General features: G+C 37.6%; 1 protein-coding gene across 4 annotated transcripts; it reads left to right on the top strand.

Moving 5' to 3' along the window:
• Positions 1–109: 109 nt before the first annotated feature.
• Positions 110–27,937, top strand: trim9 (tripartite motif containing 9). 4 transcript variants are annotated; one of them, XM_079635523.1, is made up of 12 exons: positions 122–1,058; positions 7,472–7,567; positions 7,663–7,785; positions 14,323–14,433; positions 15,868–16,021; positions 16,167–16,312; positions 19,090–19,228; positions 20,466–20,504; positions 20,724–21,027; positions 21,334–21,438; positions 25,554–25,716; positions 26,498–27,937. In XM_079635523.1, exons 1-12 carry the CDS (start codon positions 219–221, stop codon positions 26,573–26,575), a joined length of 2,298 nt encoding a protein of 765 aa, XP_079491649.1. In that variant the 5' UTR covers positions 122–218; the 3' UTR covers positions 26,576–27,937. The 4 variants fall into 4 exon arrangements, with proteins under 4 accessions (XP_079491650.1, XP_079491649.1, XP_079491651.1 ...); XM_079635524.1 differs by lacking the exon at positions 20,466–20,504 and having other exon boundaries at positions 110–1,058; XM_079635525.1 differs by lacking the exon at positions 21,334–21,438 and having other exon boundaries at positions 26,498–26,714.
• The last annotated feature ends 26 nt before the right edge of the window (positions 27,938–27,963 follow it).

Raw genomic sequence — 27,963 nt, 5'->3', positions numbered from 1 at the left:
GGATTCCTGGAGCTCATCACATACACTGACAGCGATTTTAAGCAGTAGCTGTTGGCGCTCGTGCACCAGTCAGCCTACGCCCACTGAATTTATACCGCCCCCTCCTCTATCCTCCGGTGCATAGGACGGAGAGCGCGAAGGAGACGCGTCCGTGCGGAGTTGCCATCGGTGGGAATATTCGTTTAGAGGAAGCTCCGAATCCGTCTCGAGCGACAAAAATGGATGAAATGGAAGAGGAGTTAAAATGCCCGGTGTGCGGCTCGTTTTTCCGCGAGCCGATCATCCTGCCCTGCTCCCATAATATCTGCCTGGCCTGCGCGAGAAACATCCTTGTGCAGACGCCCGACGCCGAATCCCCGCAGAGCAGCCGTGCGTCCGGCTCCGGCGTCTCCGATTATGATTACTTAGACCTGGATAAGATGAGCCTGTACAGCGAGGCGGACAGCGGATACGGCTCTTACGGCGGGTTCGTGAGCGCACCGACCACCCCGTGCCAGAAGTCCCCTAACGGGGTGCGAGTTTTCCCCCCTTCCGTGCCTCATCCGCCCCAGGCACAACACCACCTGCTGCCTCACACCGGCGTCCTGCCGCCGGTCCCGCGGAACTCCTGCCTCACCTGCCCGCAGTGCCACCGCAGCTTGACTCTGGACGACCGGGGGCTCCGGGGCTTCCCCAAGAACCGCGTGCTCGAGGGAGTTGTGGACCGGTACCAGCAGAGCAAAGCGGCCGCGCTCAAGTGTCAGCTGTGCGAGAAGAGTCCCCGCGAGGCGACAGTCATGTGCGAGCAGTGCGACGTGTTCTACTGCGACCCGTGCCGCCTCCGGTGCCACCCGCCCCGGGGTCCGCTGGCCAAACACCGGCTCGTGCCGCCGGCGCAAGGCAGAATCAGCCGCCGCGCGAGCCCCCGGAAGATCTCCACCTGCACCGAGCACGAGCTGGAGAACCTGAGTATGTACTGCGTCCAGTGTAAGACCCCCGTGTGCTACCAGTGTCTGGAGGACGGCAAACACTCCACTCATGAGGTCAAAGCGCTGGGGGCCATGTGGAAGCTCCACAAGGTGGGGAAACTGGTTGAGGTTGTTGTTGTTGTTGTTATTGCATTTCCCCTTATGACTAAAAAAGCATATCTGACCAAATGGTTTAAACTGGTATCACAGATAAACATCCTGTCAGATGTCAGGTAGACTGGTCTTCAGTAGGTTGACCAGCTGAAAATGCCCTAAACCCTTTTAAAACAAGCTTAAAACCAGCTTAAATGTTGTTTTTCAGCAGGATGAGCGCTCTGGTTTTAGTATAAGGGTCTGTGATGTATAGTGCAGTAAGACTTGTCACTGTGATGGGTGAGACACCACCGGTCTAATTAAAACACAGCGCACGACACAGCCAGCCATGATTCAGGCCAAATGAAAAACACTTGTGCTCCAGCTCTCCGGGTTTGATTTAACAGAAAAGGTAAAGGACAAACCTTCGTAATATGTTTTGGATTTTGAGGCATATATGATAACGGAAGTGCAGGTCATGGCTGTTTTATATATGGAGGTTTAATTCTCCTGTGGTGTTGCGATGCACGTTTTAATCAAAATATGCTCGTTGATTGAACTCAAATATACAGGTTGCTCGTGGTAACTGTGTGTGTGTCTGGATTCCTCAGGAATGTGCAAAACCGCTGTGACACTGGCCTGTTGTTGTAGCAACATGAGGCAGAGAACTGATTTACTGTGTCTGTCTGTCTGTAAAGGAGTGTATCCAATGGAGAACCAAAGAATGAGGGAAGAGTCCCCTCTCTTTCTCTTAGTCCTAACATGCTGCATCATGCGAGACAATTAGTTAAATAAAATTGTGAGTGACTCAGCTAGAACGTTTTATTTGCTCAGAAACCATAAACGAGCAATCAACAGGTAGGGAGATGATGGATCAATAAGCACATGGTTTAACATGGCACACAAAAGTCATGTGTAGGCTACATTACCCTTTTAATTTAGAAATATTTTTGTTGGTGTGAGACAATATTGGTGATGCATCGATATAAAAATTCTGGGTGATATAATAAGCAAATAATTACTGTCATGTTATGGCAGATAATCAATAAATGGGCGATATGTTGAATATAGTCATTTTAAATGTTTTAAGTGAATTTAGGCACCACAACATTATAATGTACAATGTAAAAATTAATAGGCCTATTCATTCTGAGATTTGCTAAATATTCCATTTTTATTTTAATACATTCCTTGAGGTTCACTTAAAAAAAAATTTGTACAAAAAATATATATGTGGAAGAACTATTATTTTCCACCTTCATTCTGACCCTCTGTCTGAAATGATCAGCTTTTAAGGGGCGGCTCCTTTAAGGATTTTCAGTAAATGGCTAATTTTATGATTGGCTAATGTCATTGCATAGGAAACAGTATCAACGCACTCGCTATTGTGCGTGAGTAAGTGTTTTAAAAACATAAAACTGTAGTTTAAAGACAAAGCATTTTTAAATCATTTACTCACGGTTTGTGATGCTGTCAGATTCAATCAAATTGGCTGCTTCATCTGTTAATCCTTAAATGCAGGAATGTTTCGCCAATCATTATTACATATTTGGGTCTTTAGTGACCCGGATCTATATCTAACACGGATGCATCTCTACCTGACGTCATAATAGTCGCCATAATATAAAACTCTCCTGATATTAGAGTAACAATTATAGAAGAATAAAATAAAACATATTTTGTTACCTTTTGGAGCTTGAAGGGTTCAGTTTGAGTTCATCACTGTCCTCATCAGAGCTCATTTCCCAGTACATTCAGCATCTGGTTCATATTCGAGATCTCAAACATATTCTCAAAACTATACATGTTTTCAACATGTTCAAAATCATATTTGGATCGCTGACAGCTACTTCACCAGATCCACCATCAAGTGACAGTGACTCTAATATTTGATTGCTTTCAGTATTTGCTCTGCAGTAAATCACTGAGCCATATTTGCGGATGATATTTCCTATTCTGTTGTTTATAGCCTGCGGTTATATGCGTGAAACGGCCCTTCATCATTGTGTATGAAAGGGAAAACATAAAATGAATATTTTCTTATATTGTTTATAATGAATTGATTAAGGAATAATGAGAAGGTTGATATCTAACTTAAAAAAAATGAATGAGGAGGAGGGTAGTGAATAACATCCCGGGTAACTAAAGACCTGAGGTATGCGTTTAAGTGTTAACAAAAGTTTCTTTGCGAACTCTTAATTTTTCCTCATTTACAAAGCAATCTGTGGTCAAATTCTCTGAACAAACATGTAATCCTCCAATGTGATACAGGACACCATTAAAATAAACCATCCAGTTGTTCCTGATCCTGGTATTCTTCTGAGGTCTCTACAGAAATGAGCAAATGAGCTGTTGAGACAGAATGCATCAAAGGGAACTTTCCTTCATGCTTCTATTCACTCTTCCAATGGTCCTGTTGTCGATAGACTCTGAACGGGCATCTTTATACTGTATCCTGTGTATACAGCGTCATACATATAATGGGTTCTATATAATAGGCAAGTGTCAGCCGTTAAGCGATGGTGCAATGATGTAAAACTATTTGTTTTGATGTCTTGCTCTGGAGGCAAAGAAGCATTAAATTGGTCAAAAGTGACATAATATTACAAAAGATTTCAATTTTAAAAATGGTTTAAAAACTTTCTATTCCCAAACAAATCCTGAAATTATAAATGTTTAATGCTTATAATTTTAGTTTTTTACAGTTTTCACAAAAATATTAAGCAGCACAACCTTTTTAAATATTGATGATAATAATAAATGTTTCTTGAGCAGCTAATCAGCATATTAGAATGATTTTTAAAGGATCATGTGACACTGAAGAATTCAGCTTTGTCTTCACAGGAATATATTACTTTAAAAAAAATTAACAACATTACTGTTTTTACTGTATTTTTTTATTAAATAAATGCAGCCTTGGTGAGTATAAGAGACTTCTTTCAAAAACATTTGGAAGAACAAATCTTTTTAACAGTTATCTAATTTTGACTGAGAAATCACTATACATTTTTTAAGGCTACTCTATCATTTAGAAATGAAATAAAATAATAGTACATTTGAAAATAGTACATTTAAGGCATGTGGCTGCATTTCATTTTGCAATTTGGCTGTTGTATGGTACTAATATTCACCTCTCGTTCACTTTTGAAGAAGATGAGACATTTTTATGGGCAGACAGATGTGGGAGCAGAAAAAGTTACTTAATTCAAGCACTACATTATTCTATGTGTTAAGCTATAGTTGTAGGTGTTCATATTACTCTCTGTTCAGCTCCATGTGTGATGTTGTGATTGCATAATATCAGTTTGAACTGGGACAGCAGCATTACGGCAGACCCAAATAAAGCTTCCCCCTTTTAGCACCTGGGACACACACACACACACACACAGAGAGAGAGAGAGAGAAGATCTTGGATCAGTGTCCTCTACTACGCTCCCATCTGTAGCTTTTTCACTGAACACTGGCGAGCTGGCCTCATATCAGAGGAAAATGGCCTCTTTCCGCACTGCAGACACTTGCTCGTCATTCACTAAACAGATTGTAGTTTTGCTTTAGCCTCAGGGACCCATATGCTACTTTTTCTCTCATTTTCTCCATGTATCTCTCTCTGTCACATACACACACTTACACAGCAAGCAGGAAATGGGGCCTGTGTGTTGTTGATGCTAAAAAAGATTTTTACTTGAAGGGAATATATTCCTGCTTTTTCTAATTATGTCTGTTATCTAGAGAGCTGGGTGTCAGATATCATGTCGATATGTACATCTTTTTTTTTTTTTACTTATTTTGCATGATTATTTATTTGACATAATGTTTACTGACTATTCACTTAATTGTGATAAAAAAAAAAGTTCATTTTCCAGTGAAAAGGGCTGGCGTTAGATTTTGGAACTGGTTTATCTTTAGTACAAAACATACATAAACATACAAACATCAAACAAAGATGGATGATTTCTACATTATCTTACTTGTAACACTCTTTAAGTCTCCCCAGTAGTGCAACCAAGTGGAAATACAGAAAAATATATTGTTTCCAAACATGTTTCTCTTGTTTCACTTTCCCTTTCACTCTGACGCTGTCTTCCATTGCATGGACAAACTAGTACTGTCGTGTGTAGTCGTGTGTAATGCAGACATGTTGGGCTTTAGTATGTATTTAGTGTGTAACACTGCAATATGTGACTAACTTCGCATTTTTACAACCGTTACTAACTTTAAGGCAAGACACCACTGGTAAATGTGATAAATAATTTTACCAAATAGATATGACCACATTCCCCCATTGATTAATCCCAGATTGAGACAATTGTTGTTGTTTTTATGACAAGTTTTCTGAAATATGCAAATGAGGCATGATCTAATTAAATTTCTAGAATGGAAATCTTAACATTGGATAAAGCCAGTTTCAATATTCTTGTTTAGTTTGTTGACATACTAAGGTTTTTACAGGGGGCATTTTGGATATCTCTTACTCTGTAAATCAGGAAAAAAACTGTCAAAAAATGCTTTTTCACCATAGGAATAAAATATGATATAAAGTAGGTGAATTATATGAACAAAACCCTTTGTAGAAACCTTTAGAATAAAACTGGAATGTTTTGTGTAAGTGATACAAAGATGAGGGAAAACTAATTTTGAGAAAACATAAAATAATATCCTAAATGTGTATTGTGGATGCTTTCTTTCCAATTGTCTAAACTAAGACATGTTATGGAAGCAAAATAGCTCAAAATCTTAAAATTGACCAGTGCAAGAAAAAACAAAACAATGGTTCTGCCTGTAATGTCTTGCCTATTTTACTAATAATGTCTGTAGTGTCTATTTAAATGGGTTTCTCTTATTACAGAACCATCCCAACTAGAATCTTGTCTTATTTGTTTAGTAACCATGGTGATTTCGGCTCTCATTTAGGACAAAGATTTAAGATAGGATGTTTCTGTAACGTTGCCCCTGCTGGGTTCTCGTTGTAGGACTTTAGTATGTACAGTAAGGTGCTAGTCTGTTAGTATGTTGGGGTTTAGTGTGTAAAGCTGTAACGTGTTTGGCTTTAGTAAGGCTGTCATATATAGGCCTCTAATTTGTAATGTTATGGAGTGTAATGCTGTATCATATAGCGTTGTAATGTAGTATGTAGGCCATAGAGAGAAATTTGGAGCACTGTTTCATTCCTTGTTCTCTCACTTTTGTTCCTCGTTTGAGAACAGACCACAAATGAAAGTGGAGGTCTCTCGGCGGATGGTTGTCATAGCAATGTGAGAACATTTATAATGGGATATTTTTCCCACTCTAAAGCAACATCCTTTGGCTGTGCCTGACGCGCACACACGCACACGCACACACACGCACACATACGCACATGCTCTTCTCTTCCTATTCTCTCACCCACTCTTTAAATTACAGATTTAATGACTAACCTCTCAAGAAATTATGTCACTTCCTCTCTCAAACTCATTTTATGTAGATCCCTGATTCCCTGTTGCAGCAGTTTGACCTGAACTGAACTATGCTATGTTGAATGCTATATGCAAAACTGGATTAAATATAATTTTAATAAATCATTGAATTTCTTTATGGTTTGAAATCTAATAAAGCACTATTTCTAAATGAGATAAAAAGTACACACTGAAATATATATATGTACTGTCTACAAGTTTAGGGTCAGTAAGATTTTTTTTCCCCCGAATGAAATTAATACTTTTATTCAATAACGATGCAAAAACCATTTATAATGTCACAAAAGATTTCTATTTCAAATAAATGTTTTTTTATTCATGGAAGAATCCTGGAAAAAATGATCATACTTTCCATAAAAATATTAAGCAGCACAACTGTTTTCAACACTGATTAATGCTTAAGAAATGAATGTGTTTTTTTGTTTGTTTTAAATTGGTCCAAAGTGACAGTAAAGACAATATTGTTACAGAAGATTAAAAAAAAATATTTATGTTCTTTTGAACTTTCTATTCATCAACAAATCCTGAAATTATCAATCAGTATCAAATTATTTTTTGAGCAGCAAATCAACATATCAAAAGAATTTCTGGAGTAATGATGCTGAAAATTCAGCTTTGCCATCACAGGAATAAATCACATTTTAAAACAGATTCAAATAGAAAAGATATATTTAAAATTGCAATGATATTTCACAATAATCAAATAAATGTGAAATGCAGACCTTCTTTCAAAAACATTCAAATATTAATGAAGCAAAACTTTTGAATGGTAGTGTATTTTATATTAAAACAAAAATAATACAATTCACTTGTTTTATGATTATTTACTCACAATATACTAAACTAAAATAATTTTCTAATAAGACGACTGTTTTTAGACTTCCTTTGTGCAGAACATGCTTTAGTAAAGTTAGTTAAGTAAAGTTCACTTGCTCTTTATCGTTTCATCTCTCTTACCTTCTGTCTTTATCTTTCCAGGGACAGCTCTCTCAAGCACTGAATGTTCTGTCTGATCGGGCCACAGAGGCCAAAGAGTTCCTGGTGCAGCTCAGAAATATGGTACAACACATACAGGTACAACAAACACACACACACACTAACACTTATACTCTCGTACAATGCACTTGTGATGTGATGTGATCTGATTCTGTCCTCTCCTTGTGCTCTAGGAGAATGGAGTTGAGTTCGAGGCATGTTTGGTCGCCCAATGTGATGCTCTGATTGAAGCTCTCAACCGCAGGAAAGCTCAGCTTCTCAGCAGAGTAACCAAAGAACATGAACACAAACTCTCAGTAAGCACAACCACACACAAAACATGCCTTGAGTTCTTGAAGAGATACTAAAAAATAATCTCTAAAAACTCTATTGGGTGCCGTTCTTCATACGAGGAGCTCATTTATGCAATGCAAATCGACCACAAAAGCAGAACGACAGCTCTCTGTTGTGTTTTTGAGGTAAAGGGAAGGTTGGAAAAACCCCAAATCTCACAAGTCACGATTTGATTTCTTAATTGGAGGTTTAGTGACTGCCACCTTGAGGATTTTTAGTGTGTGCTAAGAGAACTGATGAATAGATTAGTTTAACACATTTTTTATTGCAAGCAAGGGGATTCATTTTGTATTTATTTTTTCAGTAGCTTTGTAAGAATAGAACTACAGAAAAACACATTGATTACTAAAAGTGTTTAGTTTATTTAGATGTTTTTGAACTTTGAAATCAGCATTCACTGTAAAAAATAATTTGTTGTTTCAACTTAAAGCAAGTGTTTGTGCTGCCTTAAAATTTTAAGTTTAGTCAACTTGAAATGTGACAACTTGGATATTTGAGTTGACTAAACGTAAAATTTGAAGGCAGCACGAACATGTCACGATGGCTGTGTGCTGTGTCTTGTAAGGACTTTTAAGTTGAACTGTTTCTGTGTTCTCCTCTCCTGTTTCCCTTGTTTGTGTTACCATAGCAACCCTGATTAGTTCTTAACAGTCCCTCAGGTGTTTCTTGTTTCCTTGTCATCTTGTTAGTTTCCCTGTGTGTATATATACAGCCCTGTGAGTTGTTTCCTTTTGCTTTTTGCATTCTTGTTCTTGGTCAGGGGTGTATTCCTGAAAGCAAGGTTATATTACCGTCACTCATTCCCTGACTCTCGGTTGATTAAACCAAACCTTGCTTACTCGAGGTAAGCTGGTTCCAAAAACGTGTCCGGGTTCATCCAACTCAGAGTGTGTTCACACATGGATGGTTAACACACCAGACGTTCTCAACAGAGCAACGAATCGACGAGTCACCATGGAAATGGACACTAAGAAAAAGCATGCCTTACTACTTCTTTCTTCTTCTTTTGTTAAATGCTGATTTACATACTTTTACATACATTACGCCACCTATTTTTGGTGGTTGTGCAATCATTTTTCAATCTTTTAGTTTCATAATCTTTAATCACTCTCAATAAGGACTATATTGTTTGCTTGATACTAATTATAAAATAAAAAGAAAGAAACAGTCTGTGCTTGCAAAGATAACACGGCTGTATACGTTTTTGTTTATTTTGCTTCCACATTGCTTGAAAGGTAAGATATATCATATATGTCTTTTATTATAGAAATACATTATAGCATAGAAAATGTGCGGTTGCAAAAATAATAAAATGCCTGGATGCAGATCAACGATGTGTGAGATGAGAAATATATAGCTACAGTATAATAATAAAACATTACCTTGTTATAAAAGTGCTTTATAATTCGATATAACTATATATATATTGTGTGTAATCTGTCACGCCCTCTGGAGCCTCATCAATAGATCCCTGAACACCTCTGAAGTGAACTAACCCTGGAGCAGAAGCTGCTACGGAGCAGGTTATGTTCAGAGAGTAGCCTATGCTGCTGTGTCTACTTGCATACCCTAAAAGTTGAGGTTTTCCGCTTACTTGCCCTTAGACATGACCAGGTATGTCACATAACCTGCTTTCTGGAAAACCCCCGAGGATTATTTTCCCACTGCTTGGTTGGATTATCTTAGTTTATGCTGAATAAACTTTTGTCGCATAGATCCTCGTCTTTGCCACCGTTGTAGCGGAACACATACTTTTTTTTTTTAAGTTGAAACAAAAAAAATTCTTTACAGTGTAAAACAGAAGTTGCGATGGTCTTTTCTAGGGATAAGGATATTGTGACGTCCTCAAGCAAGAAAAAATGTAGGGCTGAACTTGATTTTGTCCATTGGGAATTGATTGAATCGTTATATCGTTGTGGTCTGCTATTGCTGTGATATGTGAGTGGCAGGTTTGTCTTGAAACACCTCATCAGAGAAGAGAAGATATGTTGCTGAAAGAGAGAGGAGCAGTCATTTTGATTAAAGGCACAATATGTAAGATTTTTTTATTAAAATAGCCAAAAAACACCAGAGCAATATTATGTTTTATTTACTTGTGTATTTATCCAAATGTTTCCAACAATGTTTAAATGTCCCCCTGTGTTGAAAATCAAGTTTTTAATGTTGTTTATATGTCTATGTGGTGTTTTTAATGTGCTTTAAGACAAACCATGTGCAAATTCATGTCAACACCATTGCTGAGGATTTTCTCTTTAAAACTGTGGTGAACCAAAGACCGTCTCAAAACCGTGGTTTGAAATCGCTGGTGTTTCTGAAGTCACAAAATACCTTGTGACCAATCACGTCAATGTGCCGGAGGGCTTTAGCATATCAATAATATCGAGCAGGGGAGTCTCGAGAGATGCCAGGTTATCCCTGTACATTTTTCTGTTGATATGAAAAATCGGGTAGATCTAGCAGTATAGCGGGTGTATGATGTATTATATTACGATGTTATGATGAACTATATGCCTTTCTCCACTGACGTTCTGAGTTTTTCAAAGCGTTTCTGGTGATTGTTAGAAAGCAGCTGTCTGATTCTGAGATGCGAACGGGAACATGGTTTGTGTAACATTAGCAACACGTTATTAGCTGTTTGATAACATAGTCAAGCAAAAGGCTAATCATATTAATTACGTTATGTGTCCGACGTTGTAAAGAGCGATACCATTGTGTAGCGTTTACCTCAGTAAGTTGGCCGAGTGAATCTCTGAGCTGGCGTGAGTGGAGACGGGGCTAATTAGCATATATACTAAATGAAACAAGCGTATAGAGTTCAATTCGAGCTATTTTAAGGCAGGAAGTAGAAGAAATTCACAGGAAATAATGTTTAAATATGTAATTTTGGTGATCAAAGATGAGTTTTAAGGGATACAATTATTGACCACAGGGGGATATTTAATCCAGAGAAATCAGCTATTTTAACCAGTGTAAAGTCCCATGTCAAGTCTCCTGTCATTGACGTCCTATCGATGGTCCGGTATTGATTTCCAGTTTTACTTCCATAGAAACCATGGAAATACCAAAGACGCTTTAATATATTATGATTTATTAGACAGGTGAGCAACTGTCTGGATACATTCATCGACAGAAAACAAATTATTGTTATATAGCTTGATTTACAGCGAGTAACAAGTTTGTACCATGCCTCTGAGACAATGCTTTTTTGTCATATAGCATAATCAGAAAGATTATTAATTTGATATTCTAATATCTATCTAGTTTACTGCAATGAGCAACTAGTGCCTCATACCAGCCACCGAGATAACATTACTTTCAACACACTCAAATCTATTTTTTGCATGATTTTTTTGACCACGTAAAACATTACGTTACACAACCACTTTGATTCGCCAGATAAAGTGACCTGTATGAGTAATTCAGCACTGCGGCTGTTTCGTTAGAATTAAATAAAACAATCAGAATTTTAATGATAACGTTACAGTAACAAAGTTCAAATTCAGGGATAGAAGGAGGCGAACTTTAAACGTAACTTTAATCGTAAAATATGCATAAATAACAAAGCGAAAAGAGTGGCAGCAGCCGACTGTGGCATCGGAGCATAATAAAAACAGCAGCATAAAATGTCCCGAGCTCTCTGCCCCGCACTGCTTCATAACGTGAATAAAACTTTAATACATTAGCTCACCCATTAACATGATTTCTGCATGAGTCCTGTCATATTGCTTTCCATCGGCTGTTGAGGTGAAGACGACCAGTCCCATGATTCCCCTCTCATTCAAGGCTTCATCTAGCTACGCCTTTGAATAAGCGACCTTTTACATATTGTGCCTTTAAAGATTACGAGAGCACATGCATTTAAAAAAATAATGATGTGCATGATAAATGATTTAAAAAAAATAAAAAGTGTTCATTTTAATTTCATGGAAATCTCTACATTTCTGTATTAGGGCAACAGATGACTGGCACTGAGGGTATTTTCTATTTTCCCATTAAAAATTCATTAAATCTCTTTTCTGCCAAAGTTGGATTCAGAATGGATTCATGCTTCAGGCAGCAGGGCTAATCAGCAGCCATTGTTGGTGAGTCAAATCAGCCTGTTTCTAGCCCAAGCTTCTATGCCATATGAAAAGGTTTGCTATCATAGGGGGAAAGCAGCTTAATGGTTAAAAATCTGGGCTATTAACGGGAAGAATTTATGTTTAAACTGGAGTCATTGTGTCCTTGACTAAGACTCTGAATCCCAAGCGGCTCCACTGAGACTGCACCTATAGTTAGTTTGCTGGGATTCTCTTCGGTTGAAATACAGCACTGAAATAACAAGTAACTCAATGGCAAACCAGTGTGCTTTTATACAGTCTTACGAATTCTAGGAACATTATACAGCTTATAATGCACTAACATGATCCTGATTTTGTTGGCTCTGTCTGTTGGTAGATGATAAATATTACCATTTTTAAAAGATATTTTCTTTAATGTTTTACATAATCTTTCATTTCTTTTTGTATTTTGTTGTAGTCTGTGAGTTATAAGGGAAAACTAGAATTTTTTTATATTAAAATGGCTACATAATCTTTAAAATACTCTTTTGCTGTTTAATTAAATTATATGTATATTTATATGTGTGTGTGTGTGTGTGTTTGTTAATAATCCAAATTTCTTCAAGCTGGAGTGATGAAACAACTCAATTAATATTTAGTAGTCTGTGAGTTATAAGAGGAAACTTAAAAATGTAATATTAAAATTTTCCTGGTCTCCCCCTATACTGTTAGTAGCCTGTCACACTGTAATCCCAGTTAGTTACCGTAAAATGACCAGAATGACTTTACCGTAGCAAGGTGTTATTTTTTTTAAGGCAGACTTCTTACGTCTTACATTCGGAACTCGTACGTGTGGTAATCTTTATTCTTTGAGCAAATTCCAACCGGAAGTGAGCATCCCTATGCCCTACTCACTACGAAGGGCAGAGCCCATGTGGGGACTTTGGAGGGAGCAGGGCAGTTGTGTGTCATAATGAAGTTTGGAATTCGCCATTTGTTCACACACAGCAGCATCATACCGGTAATTTACTGGTAATGTTACAATACTGGTAAATTGCCAGAACTGATTTACCTGTATTTTTGAAAAGGTCCTATTTACACATGAAAGGGATAGTTCACCCAAAAATGTAAAATTCTGTCATTAATTGCTCACACTCATGTCGTTCCAAACCCGTAAGACTTTTGTTAATCTTTTCGGAACACAAATGAAGATCTTTTTCTTGATGAAATCTGACAGCTAACGCAACTTATCACTTTGACGCTTCAAAAAGTTCATAAAGATATCATAAAACTAATCCATATGAACTGAGTGGTTTAGTCCAAATTTTTTATCATATGATGAACAGATTCAATGTAGGCTTTTAATCGCATAAACATTCATCAACGCTCACATCAGCTGTGGTAAACTGAAGCTCAAGCATGTTCACTTAATTTGCGGGAACCAATGAGGTTCATTCTCGTGTTATGCAGCACGTTTGAGCTTCTGCAAGAACCAATGAGGTTCATTCTCGTGTTACGCAGCACGTTTGAGCTTCTGCAAGAACCAATGAGGTTCATTCTCACGCATCAAGTAGGTTCGGTAGAGCTTCTGTTTATGTTCGCTAATAGATGTTTAAATGTAAAAAGCAATCGTGTCTCTTCAGACAATTTTGACTAAACCGCTCAATTCATGTGGATTAGTTTTACGATATGGAGGGACAGAAGTGTCTATGGAGGAACAGAAAGCTCTCAGATTTCATTATAAAGATCTTCACTTGTGTTCTGAAGATGAATGAAAGTCTTATGGGTTTAGAACGACATCAGGGTAAGTAATTAATGATTAATTTAAAAAAAAAAATTGGGGTGAATGATCCCTGTAACGGTAATTTACCAGTAAAGACTGTATGTGTAAAGGGAAATGTAAAAATTTAATATTAAAATTGGTCTGGTCTCTCCTATACTATTAGTCGTATGTGCTTTTGCTGGCATCTTATGTAGGCCTATTCTCTCCTCTTGTCTCCATGGTGCCACAGGCAGGTTCCCATGGTTACAAAGATGTTGGGTACTAGTTTTGTCCAGTGGCTTTCTTCAGTTCTGTCTATTTCTGTCTGGTTCGGTCTCATTCTGTTTGGATTTGAATGACTCTTTTGCCTCTCATAAATGAAGTGTTTTATGTTGGATTAATTTTGGTATATTAAAATTTGGCTTTGGAAGGACGTGTGTGTGCATCAGTGTGTACGTACGCGTGCATCATGTAAAAAGGAATGTAGCCAGTAGGTTTAAGTAGAAGGAGGAGGGACACACTCAGACACACATTCATCCAGTGGAATATGCAAGCATGAAGTGCATTTTTTTGTGTGTAAAAGGTCAGTGATGTGTTGCTTGCTCAGAGAGGATGCTGACAATTGGTCCTGCTGTTGCCTAGCAACCCAGCCACAGCACAGTTATCATGGATTCATTCTCTTTCTCTTTCTTTCTCAGGTGGTTCGTGATCAGATATCTCACTGCACGGTGAAGCTGAGGCAGACCACAGGACTGATGGAATACTGTCTGGAGGTTATCAAAGAGAACGACCCCAGCGGCTTCCTGCAGGTCACTGACCCTTTTAATATCACACTAATGAACCTCATCTGCAGGACGCAAAGTTAGGGCGCTTACGCACCAGAAAGATCTGACCAAACTTTTAATGGATGGGAATGTCTAAGATCCATTTTGAGCCTGTTTACGCCTGGTCACTTCATGCGTTTTCTCTGATTGTAGAAAGATCCAAAGCAAATTGGATTTCCAAAACTGTGCCGCCTCTATGAATTTCTCGTTGGTCAATAAGATAATGAAATTTAGATTTCGAAAATTAAATTTCACATTTAATTCTATTTAATTTTAACTTTATTTCTCGCAATTCCATGTTTATAATTCACAATTCTGACTCTTTTTTTTTTCTTGTAAGAGTTAAGTCAGAATTGTGAGATATAAACTTGCAATTGCAAGAAAAAAGTCAGAATTGTGAGATAAAAAGTGGCAATCACCTTTTAATTTTTTTATTCTGTGGCGGAAACAAGCTTCCATAGATATCAGATTTTTGTGCATGCGCTTTTCCCCAAAAAAAATATTTAGATTACCTTTGCCATCATATAACACTCATTGCAGTTAATCTTGAAAAACACTAATAACTTGCTAATAATGTTATGTTTAGCGATTCTTAAAATGAATATACATTTTTCATGCTATACATAATCTCAATTCACATGCAGCATTTTAAAAGCATTTTGATTTTAGCTTTTAGTGTTTCATTTTTAGTTTGAACAAAATAGTATTTTTACAAAAAAAATTTAAAGTTACAATAATTTTAATGTCAACCATTGTTTCATACTGTATAATTTTGTGACGCCTAAATTATTAATTCATTTTACCTTTTAGTTTTTCACTTTTAATTGATTTATACAAAATAGTGTTTTCATAAATAGTTTTAAATATTAAAATAATCATCATTTTTATATCAGCCGTTCATCACTTATTGACCATGAACATAATTATCTTATTGGTGTTTGCCAGAACTTTAATATCAGTGTGTCAATAATACTAGATATTGCTCTTTGTGAGTGTTTATGCAAATCTTGCTTGTAAGCCAGTGTGACATCAGCAGTGTGTCTGTTGAGGATCTTATTGGAGAGACTTTGTACACTAATAAGCATAATCTTTTAAATCTATCAAATTAAAAAGACTGGTACATGATATCCAAATGGAAATCTGCCCAGAAATCATTATAATCCATTATAAAAAAGGATACTTCAGTACTCAAAAATGAGTTTAGAGGGCAAGGAAACTTTGGTTTTCTCAAAAACAAGCACTCTTGCTCAGTGACACTTTGCCTTCCAAAACTTTTCTGATCACAAAATGTTTCGTGCTCTAAGGACTCTTATTAAATTAACAGAAGGTCATACATTTACATAATTGCAACACTTCATTAATTTGACTTAATGCCGTGTAATATATTCTGAATCGCAGTGTGTGTCTGTGTGTGTGTAGATCTCAGATGCTCTGATAAGACGGGTCCATATGACGGAGAACCAGTGGGGTAAGGGCTCTCTGACCCCTCGCATGAGCAGCGACTTTGACCTGACGCTGGACAGCGGACCCCTGCTGCAGACCATACACCAGTTAGACTTCGTCCAGATGAAGGGTGAGCCTGTGTGTGCGTGATTGGGTGTGTTTCATTTTTGCATGGCTTTCCTTAATGACACAGTAAGGACCCAAAATAACCCTGTCCGTCTTTCTTTGTGGCTTTGTGTGTGTGTGTGTGTGTGTGTGTGTGTGTGTGTGTGTAGTTCCAGCTGCTCCTATTCTTCAGTTAGAGGAGTGCTGTACTCAAACCAACAGTGCGACTCTGTCATGGAAGCAGCCGCCTCTCTCCACCATCGCTGTGGAAGGCTACATTTTAGAACTGGATGATGGGACTGGAGGCCAGTTCAGAGTGAGTGTCACATACACCCAGTGAACCTTTCCGTGCAAATCGCATTCTTAGAATTATATTCATGTCAACAATATAGTGTTCTGTGCAGTGTTCACTCTATGTTGCCCCTATTTTTAAAAGGGGCACCAGTGCTGTCCTGACCTCACTTTGTTCCCTAAAAGATAAGACATGACCAATCATTTTAAAAAAAACTTTTTTTTTAAACAGCTTAGTAGATCATTGGTTTAATGTATTATGTGTTATTCAAGTGTTACTCTAAATACTCTACTTGACTGCAAGTGATCAGCATGCATTTTCCTTAAGGGAAAAATCCTTCTGGATCATGAAAAATTCATATGAAACCAGTTTTAGCTTAAAGTCACAATGAAATCAAAACTGACAATTCTTTTCTTTTTTTATGGAATATTGCAGAATATTTATATTTATTGTAAATGATTTATCCGTGCACATCATTATTTATTTTTATTTATTTATGTTCCCTCATAATATGTAATAAATAAATAAATAAAATCCCCTCACACTAGCAAAAATCTGCTCTCTACTCTGATGATGTGTTTTGGGGGCAGCCTGTCAATCACATGAGATCATAGCAATAGCAAACCACAAGCATCCAATCAAATCCGGATGGACAAAATCAAGTCCCGCACAATTGGCAAGAAAAGACTGCAACTAAGTTGGACTAATCAAATTTACACATATGTAAATGTGTGATTTCTGCCAAATCATTTAAACAATCTCTTTTTTTTTACCATAGAATGTTATATTTGGAAGGAGGAAGGAAAATTAAACAATTATAATAATAAAAAACACATCAAAATGGTTTCAATCATACCTTCTGAGTTAATATGTGGGGCTAAAAATGCTTGCATTTCTTAAATTGGAGCTAAATTGAATGACCAGCATTTCAACTCCACACATTAATTTTCAGTGTAGGACTGAAGCTGTGTGAAATCTTGTGTGGAAATACACAGCACTGATTACATTTTTGATTAAAAAAACACATCATAAAACAGCTCAGATTTCATAGCAAGTTCATAGCAGCACCGAGTAAAAATGCAATAATGATGACTATTCCAAACTAATGGAATCCCACAGAGCCCATATGTTATTACATTCATTTATTCATTTATTGGCGTAGTATTATTTTTCTTTCTCGAAGTGGACACAGTGAACACTGCACAATTGTTAGATGTGATGTTTCTGCTTGGCTAGCTGAATGATCTGTCCAATAGATGGAGGTTTTACTCAGCCAGAACAAACATTAGAAGAAACATTGTTAGCACACACAAAGTACACACTCATCCGTGTACTGTATTAATAAAGTGATATTGTTGAACATTGTTTTGTCATTTGGCTGTGGGCAGTCAGAATCAGTGATGTTCACTTTAGTGACGAGGGACACGCATATTTTCCATTAGATCGTCAAGTCCACAAATATGGTGTCTCGTCTCATATTTGCCACAAAATGCCTGAGTCTAAAGATGATTCATGCTTCTCACTGCAGAAGTCTATTTATATATTAGAGGACCACTTCACCCACGAACACGCACTTACATGATCACAAACGCATATGCATGCACCACTCGTTGGCTGTTTACACTTGGTATTGACATTCATCTGATATTTAAAAATACAGTAAAACCAATAATAATGTGAATTATTTGTACAATTTCAAATAACTATTTTCTATTTTAATATGTTTTAAAATTTGTATTTATTACTGTGATGACAAAGCTGAATTTTCAGCATCATTACTCCTGTCTTCAGTGTCACATTATCCCACATGATACTGATTTGCTGCTTAAGAAACATGTCTTATTATTATCAAACAAGTTTATTATATTATTATTGAAAATAGTTGTGCTGCCTAAGATTTTTCTGGAAACTGAAATTTCAAAAGAACAGCACTTATTTGTAATGCATCCTTGCTGAATAAAAGTATTCACTTTTTTTATTTTATAAATGTGTACTTACCCCAAACTTTGAACGGCAGTGTACATCATCAAATTAATCTCCTGAGATTAGCCACACACATTCACACTTACACATAAGAATTTAAATACCCTCAGACACACACACACACACACACACACACACACACACACACACACACACACACACACACACACACACACACACACACACACACACACACACACACACACACACACACGCTCTACTATCCTCTAAACAGGCCAAGCTCTTATTTTAGAAAGCCAGGTTCATGTGTTCTTATATTTGCTCCATTTTTGGGTAGATTTTTAGCAACAGTATCACATTGTGTTTTTCCCAAGATATTCATCAGCCTTAATTCGCAAATTAACTTAACGGTATATTCTACACGAAGTGATTCCAAAATGACTATGCAAAATATGTCACTTTTCTGTATGCGTGGGACGCCTGGGCTGAACTGAATTTGAAATTGCATACTAGTATAGAATTCTGATTTCAGCAATAGACCTAATTCCTGATATAATGTAGTTTACAACAAAGCACTTTGTGTTGGGTACTATATCCCACAATGCAACACACTTAATCTCCTCTTCCATTTAAAGTGTTACCAATAAACCAAATGTAATTTCAAAGGGGTTTTTAACATCTTTTTCTTGATTCAGAATTTAATTAGACTGCCCAATTTAAACACAGAATCGTGTGAAACATGTAAAAAATATTTGGCCGCATAGAGTACATAATGTTCAGTATACAGTAAGCAGTACCTTGCTATTTCAAACATAGTTAACCACGTGTGTTTACTAACTGAAGTGTGTATTCTACAGGAAGTGTATGTTGGTATAGAGATGATCTGCACTGTGGACGGTCTGCACTTCAACAGCACTTATAAAGCCCGTGTTAAAGCGTATAACTCCAGTGGAGTCGGCCAGTACAGCAAAACGCTTGTCATGCAGACATCAGAGAGTAAGAGATGTTATCTCACTGCTACACTCACACACCGTACGATTGAATGCTGTCACTCTTAATGCACAGGGAAGCTTGAGCATGTCAGTGCAAAATAAAACATCAGATTTTCATTAGTAATGTCAATATAGCGGGCAGTTTCCACAAATAGGAAATATTATAATTTATATGTATTACTAGTTGGTGTCTTGTGACTTTTTAAGGATTTGGAGGCCTACATTTTTGTTGTAAAACCATCAGATACATTTGATAAACTGGTTTCTAACATAAAATTAACCAGCATGCAAAGTAGCTTTAAATGCCTGTATCCCCTTAAAATGAAGATTTTGGCCAGTCAACCTTTTGACCTTCTTGACATCATCATAAATCAGTATCTATGAATTGATATTCAAAAATAGAAAACATTGTTATAAAAAACAACATTTATAAAATCATATAATTGTTTCTATATTTAATATTAATATTTATATGAATAGATTTTACTATAGGCCTATTAATATATTTTCATACTTTTAATATTTATTTTATATTTATTGCTACAATTAATATATATATATATTGTGCCTCGCACACCCAAATCAAGCATTGGATTAAGATACATTTATAGATTACAAAAAATTAATCCCGCACACTACTCAAGTTTATATATTTGTAGGCCTATCGGAGGTTGATTGACCAAAGCATTGCTCATTTAAATATTTTTGTGATGATGCAAACTTTAGTGTGCAGGATTTATATTTTTCTAGTGTTTAATGTTTCTTGCTAGAAAATAAGTCATGGTTTAAAACTGCATGCCCAAAATTTTGGTTGCAATGTTGCAAAATCTTCATTTAAAATAAATAGAAAATAAAAGCTCATATAATGCTCATATAATATTTGGTTTTACCCTATTCATGGAAAGTGCCAGTGACATCACCCTGATCGTCTACTGTTATGAGGTCTTTATGAGCACCATTGTATGTCTGATACTAATAAAAGTTAACATCATTGTTAATGTGCTGTTAACACGATTGACTCTATAATTGTTCTTTACATGTGAGCGCTGAATAAGTCCAGCTTCCCTGATCTGCTGCTTTCCTTCCTCTCTTTCAGTACCCAATTCTGTTACTTTCTTTTTTTCTCTCCTTCCACCATTCTGCTTTTTCTTTCCTCTGCATTTCTCTGCCTCTTCCGCTTTTCTTTTTCTCTCCAACCTTTTCTCGCTCTTTTCCCAACTCTTCCTTTCTCTTGATTTCAGTGAGTCTGCCTTCATATGGTAGTAAATCTCTGGCAGCAGGTATGAATGCCTGAATATCTGAACATCATGATTATGTTAACCTCATACACTCTTTCTTGTCTGTGTGTGTGCGTGCGTGCGTGTGTGTGTGAGAGAGAGTGTGTTCGCGAGATTTATTTGCAGTGTCTCTGTGTTCTTAAATTCATCTGGACTTTCATTCTTACTGTAAATCGGAGCTCAACCAGCCTTCATGAATATGTGTGTGTGCTTTTTCTGCAGTTGCCTGGTTCACCTTTGACCCTGCATCGGCCCACCCTGACATCATATTGTCCAACGACAACCTCACGGTGACGTGTAACAGTTACGACGACCGTGTTGTCATGGGCAATACAGGGTTCTCTCGTGGTGTGCACTACTGGGAGATGACAATCGATCGCTATGACAACCACCCTGACCCTGCATTTGGGATCGCCCGGGCTGATGTCATGAAGGACGTTATGCTGGGGAAGGATGATAAAGCCTGGGCCATGTATGTGGACAACAACCGCTCCTGGTTCATGCATAACAACTCACACACCAACCGGTATGAATTAATGTTTGTCTACGTGTGTATGTTTGTGATTTGGAACTTTTATTTTATTTTATTTTGAAATTTCTTCATTGATATTCTCTGAAAAAAAGTAAAATGATAGTGTAATTTAATTAATTAATTAATTATTTTATGTAATTAAAAAAAATTGTATTTTTGAATTTCTTCATTGATATACACTGAAAAAAGTAAAAACGATAGTGTCATTTATTTAAAGTGCATTTTTATATTGATATAATTGAAAATCATGGTGAAACCTGTTTCCCTTTCAATTGGGAATTCGCACTGCGTCTGAACAAGGCGCTATGGGGAATGCCTCCAGCGTGACCGGTGTCTGAAGCATGTGTTAAAATGCGACAATATCATTGGCCGAAGACAGTCCGTGACATCACTACCAGTGCGACCGTGAGTATAAAAGGGCGCCTGTAGTACACGTCATTATAATCTTTGTCTTCAGGAGCCTTTTGTTTGCAACGTGTTAAGGCGAATATTTTCCACTGCCGAACGTTTTAGGAAGTGTGTGCCTCCTTATCCACGTTATGTGCTTGGTCGAGGCGTACGCACGTTCAGTCCTTGATAGGGCTGAAAGGGCGCACTGTGAGAGCTTCTCAATGAAGAAGCTCCGTTCACATGTGTCCTTTGTCCAGGACCCGCTGATAAACATTGGTTAGGCAAAGAATGAGATGTCGGGGGTCGCAAGTTTCTCTGGCTGAGAAAAGTATGGATATTTCTCACTCTTCTGCTGCCGACACGAGAGAATTGCTGGATCAGGACATGCTATCACTGGCATCATCCGATCCAGCAGATGGTAGCCTGCCAGGAAGAGCAGGTTCCTGGCAGGCCACAGAGAGACTAGATCTCCCTTGGAGGCGAGAGATCGGAGATCGCTTGTGGCAGGTTGGATGACCGATTTATTTCTGTCTGGACATAACTGTCCCGTTCCTTTGAGCCTTTAATTTCTTCTGGATCTCCATGCTGAGGTTGAGAGATCATGGAAGAAACCATATTTGGCCCGCATTCATCTCTGTCATCATGCTAGTTATGCAAATGTAGGGGGAATGCGCGAACACGAATATGTGATGATGCCTTCCGTTGAAGAGACGCTAGCCAGCTATCTCTTAGTGGGTTAGGCATCATCATTAAAAGCTCCAAACCCTGCCATTCAAGCCGCTGTATACCACATCTCGTTTGAATGGCAAGGCATATGCGACAACGGGCCAGGCCGGGGGTGCACTGCACACAATATCTGTTCCATAGGCGTACAAGGCTGATCTGCTGAAGGATCTGCAGATGTAGGATCTGAATGTAAGCTGTGAAGAATGTCTAACTAATGCTAGTGCACAAGGTGAGGATGCTCGCGAGTTAAAATTGGCATCCCTCCTAGTCTCTGTCAGCTACAGTACATTGCTATAGTAGTGCCTGTAAACAGCAGACTTGATGATTGCTCAAGGTTGAAGCTTCCTCCCCAAGATATTGGGGTCTTCTAAGTAGAAAGCTTCCTTACAGCGCAGATCTCGAGAACCCTTAAAAGAAAAGGCTTTCGCCATTTTGTAAACCCACCAGAACCCTCTCCTTGTTCGGGTGTTAAGAATGGGTCCTCTGTTCACCAAGAAGAGCTCTTCCGATCCTAGAACCCGACGGGATGTAGCATTCAGCCCAGATTTGTGAACCCTTCCTGTTGTAAAAATCCTAGTGCAAATCTTAGTCTGAAGACAGCCGTTTGAGGGGTTTGCCTTGAATAGTGAAGTCCTTTAAGTAGAGTCCTCTGCTCCCTGAGAAGAGCTCCATGTGATTCTTAGAAACCTTTTTTTATATCTACTAGACAAGCCTCAGACTGATCTCTTGGTAATTAACGGAAAGCGTTTTTTGCACAGACTTGTAAACCATTTATGTTTTAATGCAACTTTGGCAAATGTCTTGAGTCTTGAGATCTTGGTATGAGAACAGCTGGTTGTAGTTAGCACTAAAACTCCCTTTTTCCTGCAGGCCTTCAGTTTATTTTGAAGAGGGACCCTCCTCAACTGTTAAGGGGTTTCGAGTTGGGTCCTCTTCTCCCTGAGATGATCACTGTCCGATTCCTGGAATCATACCTCTATAAGACAGGGAGGTTGAGTGGTAGTAGCTAGCGCTTTTGCTGATCCCCTTGATAAGTGAGTCTTTAGGGTTGACTGGGGTATCCTAGAGGTACAGCAGGGATTCTCTTGCTTCCCCTAGAGGTAATGACAGGCTAGAGAATTAGGTATTCCCAGGTCAGGTTACCTGACATACCAGACCCTTGAGTCCTGCCCTCGTACCAGGCTCTAACGCTTGGCCCTGTGAGGAAGGTAGGAAGTTTAAAAAGGCCAGGGCTTTCCTTCTATAGGGCGTGAGACTTGGGTAGTGGCCGTAGGCAATTTCGTTACTGACAGTTCCACCGCTGGTGCACCTGAGTTGGGCATATAAGTCTGATATGTCTTTTTCGTGTACTTGGACATTTCCCCTTAGCATGGCATAGTTGGTATTTGTTCCCCATAGAATCTTGTTCAGAAACAGTACGAATTCCCATTCAAAAGGGAACGTCTCGGTTACAAATGTAACCCTGGTTTACTGAGGATGGGAACAGTACACTGCGTCTCGTTGCCATGCTTCGGGCTTGCCTGTTTAAGTCTGCTTCAGACAAAGAAGAGAATGACGTGCACTACAGACGCCCTTTTATACTCACGGTTGCACTGGTAGTGATCTCACAGACTGTCGTCGGCCAATGATATTGTTGAGTTTTAGCACGTGCTTCAGACAGCGGTGTCACGCTGGAGGCATTCCCCATAGTGTCTTGTTCAGACGCAGTGTCTCGTTCCCCTTCTCAGGGAACCAGGGTTACATTTGTAACCAAGACATTTGTTACATTTGTCTTTATTTATACTAAATAAATTAAATTAAACATTGACTAACAAATTGTTTATAGATTTATCCAAAGTGAATTCTTAGATTAAATGTTTTTTATGAATATATGTGACCCGATCTGGCGAAATGAGTCGGAAGTCGCAACGTTCCATTTTAAGATACGGGCCGATAATGTGAAAAAACAATAAAAAAATAAAAAAAATTTTTTTTTGCTAATTTCAAAGAAAAGACATTCAAAAATAATCTTCCAAAGTTTCGTGGTCCAGATAATTGAGCAAATTTATTTAAATGACTATTAAACTTGACAAAGTTTTACTAAATTCGTTGGAAATGAACATTGCTTTTCTCAAATCCTCTCGTCACCTCTGAGCATTTCCCGGGTATCCCCTGAAACGTCACTATCTCTGCTCTCCAAATGGTGTTACACGTTGTATTGAGCCAATCAAAAAGTTTAGAAATGTACACAAACGCTGATCATTTGTCAATGTGAAGCCCCGCGGCACGCGATTGGTCCAGCCATCCTCCTGTCAGACTCGCAGCGCTCTGTGTAAACCCAATATTTAACTGTTGGTATCTCCGTTATTAATTTGTTACACTGTTATTGTCAACTAGCCTACACACACACACACACACGCGCGCGCGCGCACGCACACACACACGCGCGCGCGCGCACGCACACACACACAAACGCACACACACACACACACACACACACACACTCTTTCTCTCTCTAGCTAAAATGTAGCACTTCTGTTCAATCTTTCTGATTTTTGTAAATCTTTGTAAAAGTGCCTTTTAAAATATTTATTTAAAATACTTTACAATAATTTGATCTTCAGCCATGGTTTACTGTAATAGCATTTATATATATTAATATCTTTGGTCAAATTAAGCTGTAAAAAATATAGTTTATCCCTTTAAATGCAATGGATTTTGAAAGATATCTACAAAAATACGGGCAAAAAACTTTAAAAGCTATTTTCTCAGGTTTCCAGTTGGAAAAAGAGGGCAGACGACCATAATTCAAATGTGTATATCTTTAAAAACCATTCAAGGTATGACTTTGACTTGGATATCATTTGAAAGCTTATGATCTCCTCTTTCCATTGATATCAAAATCTCAATTTTGAAATTTGGGTCACTGTGACTCATTTTGCTGGATCAGGTCACATATATATATTTTTGAAAATAAATATTTTTGATTATTATTAAATCTAAATGTAAGGTTTGAACCAAACCATAAATATAATTTATTAAATTATTGAGGGGAAAAAAGCCGGATAAAGCATCTCAGCAAATGTTCACTGTTGCCCTTGGTTACAAAGTGCATGCTTCATTTAATTAATGAATGAAGCTAATAAAAACGGCAGTACATACAGTACATACAAGTGAAAAAACGCGATGCATTACTGCCCCCTACTGTTAGTTCATATTATTCACATGCAGTAGAGAGAGGGTAACAGCAGGCTAACAGGCTAAGATTGCTAATAGATTTATGTTAAATGTTGCAAATAAAATGCACTTCTGTATTTTTAATGTGTTTATTGAGTCAAACTAGAGGGTCTATAATAGGTCTTTCACACTATTTGGTTAGAGCATCATCTTTCATTTATTCTGTCTTTCTCTTCTCCCTCTCTCAGTACGGATGGAGGAATAAGTAAAGGGGCGACTGTGGGTGTGCTGCTGGATTTCTCTCGTGGGATTCTATTGTTTTTGATAAATGATGAGCAACAGGGACCAGTCGCCTTCAACACACTTGAGGGCATGTACTACCCAGCTATCAGCCTCAACCGCAATGTTCAGGTAACATTCATTTCATTCATTCACTGCTTTTGCATACTTAGAAAAAAACTTTTAAAGGCTTAAGTGCAAATAGTTAAAAGTTATAATTTTGGATACTTAATTGCATGTTATTTGCAATTAAATGAAAATGTATTACATTGTATTAAATGTAATTAACACTTAAAATGTTAGTTCACCCAAAAACTCACCCTCATGTCCTTCCAAACCCGTAAGACTTTTATTCATCTTCAAACACCTTGCCACCTCATACATTTATTAGATTCTTAAACAAACAAACAAACAAACAAACCACTTTATGATGTATTTTCACACAAAATATGTCCCCATCAATGTTCAATAATAACATTAATAGCATGGTCTGTCTGAATACTTGATTCTGATTGGCTGGAAGGTGTACAATAAAACCGTTTAATGCACAGGTAGTTCCAAGTCAGTTCTATATTAATGCACTGTTTGTATTGAAGCGCACACACACATCACTCGCACACACTCACATCGAGATCGGAAATCGCGCTTCAGCACAGAAACATTCAGCAGCACAGAAACATGTTATCAATGTTATCTTCATCTTTATTGAATAAAGCGAGTATTTGACCCTCATCATCCTGATTCTGTTAACCACATCAGTTATGACATACTCTCTATGGGAGTAGGGAAAAGCACATTTTACTTAGTAAAAGTTTACTTAGCCTCTCATATACTATCATAAACTTGAACCAAAAGGCTTTTTTATGAGCAATAAGATTATCTTGATTACTTTTGTGTGTATTTCTTTTAATAGGTGACTCTTCATTCTGGGCTGCCTATTCCTGATTTTTATACACCTGGAGAGTCTGAAGCTGCAGGCTCAGTCTGCTGAAGAGTCCTCGACTGATACACATTCATATACAGACACACACGCACAGACAAGTGCACATGAATTCAGCTGTGAGTACTTGGTAGGGGATTTGCTGTTGACAGTCATTAATATGTTTTAACAAGGTCTGAGAGATCAGAAATGTACATGGACTTCTTAGGGTCAACTCAACCCTAACTTAACCCTAACCTTAACTCTGACCCTGATGTATGTGAGGTAAATTATTGGAATTCTTGAATCATTTTTCTCTCTTTCTTACTCTTTTTCTAGATATGATTATTATTATTATTATTATTATTATCATTATTGATGTTGTCATTGTTGTTTTTATGGAAAAGGTGCTCATGGATGTGAACTCCAAGCTTACTGGACCTTAACAGAGTGTTGTTTCATGATAAATTCCTCTGTGTCAAGTTAAGCTTAGAAATAAGTTACTGATGTTTTAGACCTTAGAGGATGAATTTTACATTATATAGAAACGTTCTGTTGCATATAAAGGGAATTTTAACTGCAAATTGGGACAGACACTAGAGTACAATATCTTATTTTACAGCCTCATTGCGCATATTATGCCTCAGTTAATCTTATATATTAAACCCTATCCTGAAACTCAAACTAAACCCTGACCAAACCCGATCCCTAAACCTAAACTCTGTCATATAGATATTTCTAACCTTCTCTCCACATTCACAGTCGATGAGCAAACATACATTTGGGATGTATTAGAGAAGGCCAGAATGAGCTGAATGTGTGTCGGTGAGGAGGTAATGGCTTTCTGTTTGTTGAACAGAATAGAAAACACTAATTGGGACACAAACACATGCACACAAACACAGGCATTTCCACCGCCTTGCATAATGTATTATGGAGAGAGGAGAATGAATACACTTTTGTTTCTCTCTCTCTCCGTTTTATTTCTCCTTTGCTGCCTCAAATGTGCACAAGCTAAACGCAAATGCTAATAACTGGTGCTGCTTTTGTTCAGTGTGAGAAAATATTGCAATATAAAACAATAGAGCTGCAAAGAGAGAAATTTAAACAAGACAGCGTACAGTGTAGCTGCTTGAAGCATTGGCTATAAGTTTACCATAAAGGATGTACTGTTGCATTTGAAAAAAATATTTAAAATCCCACTGGTGGGGTTAAAAAATGGGGCAGGTGCTGTACTTTATCTGTTTGCTGAGCAGTTTGTGCTCAACAAACAACCGAATGTTTGGGTGCGTGACAGGAAAATTTCACCCATTGTAAATTGTATTTTTTAATAAATTAATCCCAATATAAGAAATGTATTATTATTATTATTATTATTATTGTGTCTGAATTGTTATCTGTAAAGTTATATGCTCAATAAACTGGATTAGGTGCAATAAAAAGCTGTCTGTCATTTCCCT

Source organism: Phoxinus phoxinus, assembly GCF_949152265.1.
Source record: "Phoxinus phoxinus genome assembly, chromosome: 14".
Lineage (NCBI taxonomy): Eukaryota > Metazoa > Chordata > Actinopteri > Cypriniformes > Leuciscidae > Phoxinus > Phoxinus phoxinus.
Note: the sequence above shows the minus strand (reverse complement) of the source record. Positions and strands in the feature narration are given on the sequence as shown.

What these genes read in the sequence shown, in the direction of transcription:
- trim9 (XM_079635523.1), top strand. Translation starts at nt 219, where the DNA reads ATGGATGAAATGGAAGAGGAGTTAAAATGCCCGGTGTGCGGCTCGTTT. An exon ending in AGACTTCGTCCAGATGAAGG is followed by an intron (nt 16,022 to 16,166) that starts GTGAGCCTGTGT and finishes GTGTGTGTGTAG; the next exon opens with TTCCAGCTGCTCCTATTCTT. An exon ending in ACATCACTACCAGTGCGACC is followed by an intron (nt 21,439 to 25,553) that starts GTGAGTATAAAA and finishes TCCCTCTCTCAG; the next exon opens with TACGGATGGAGGAATAAGTA.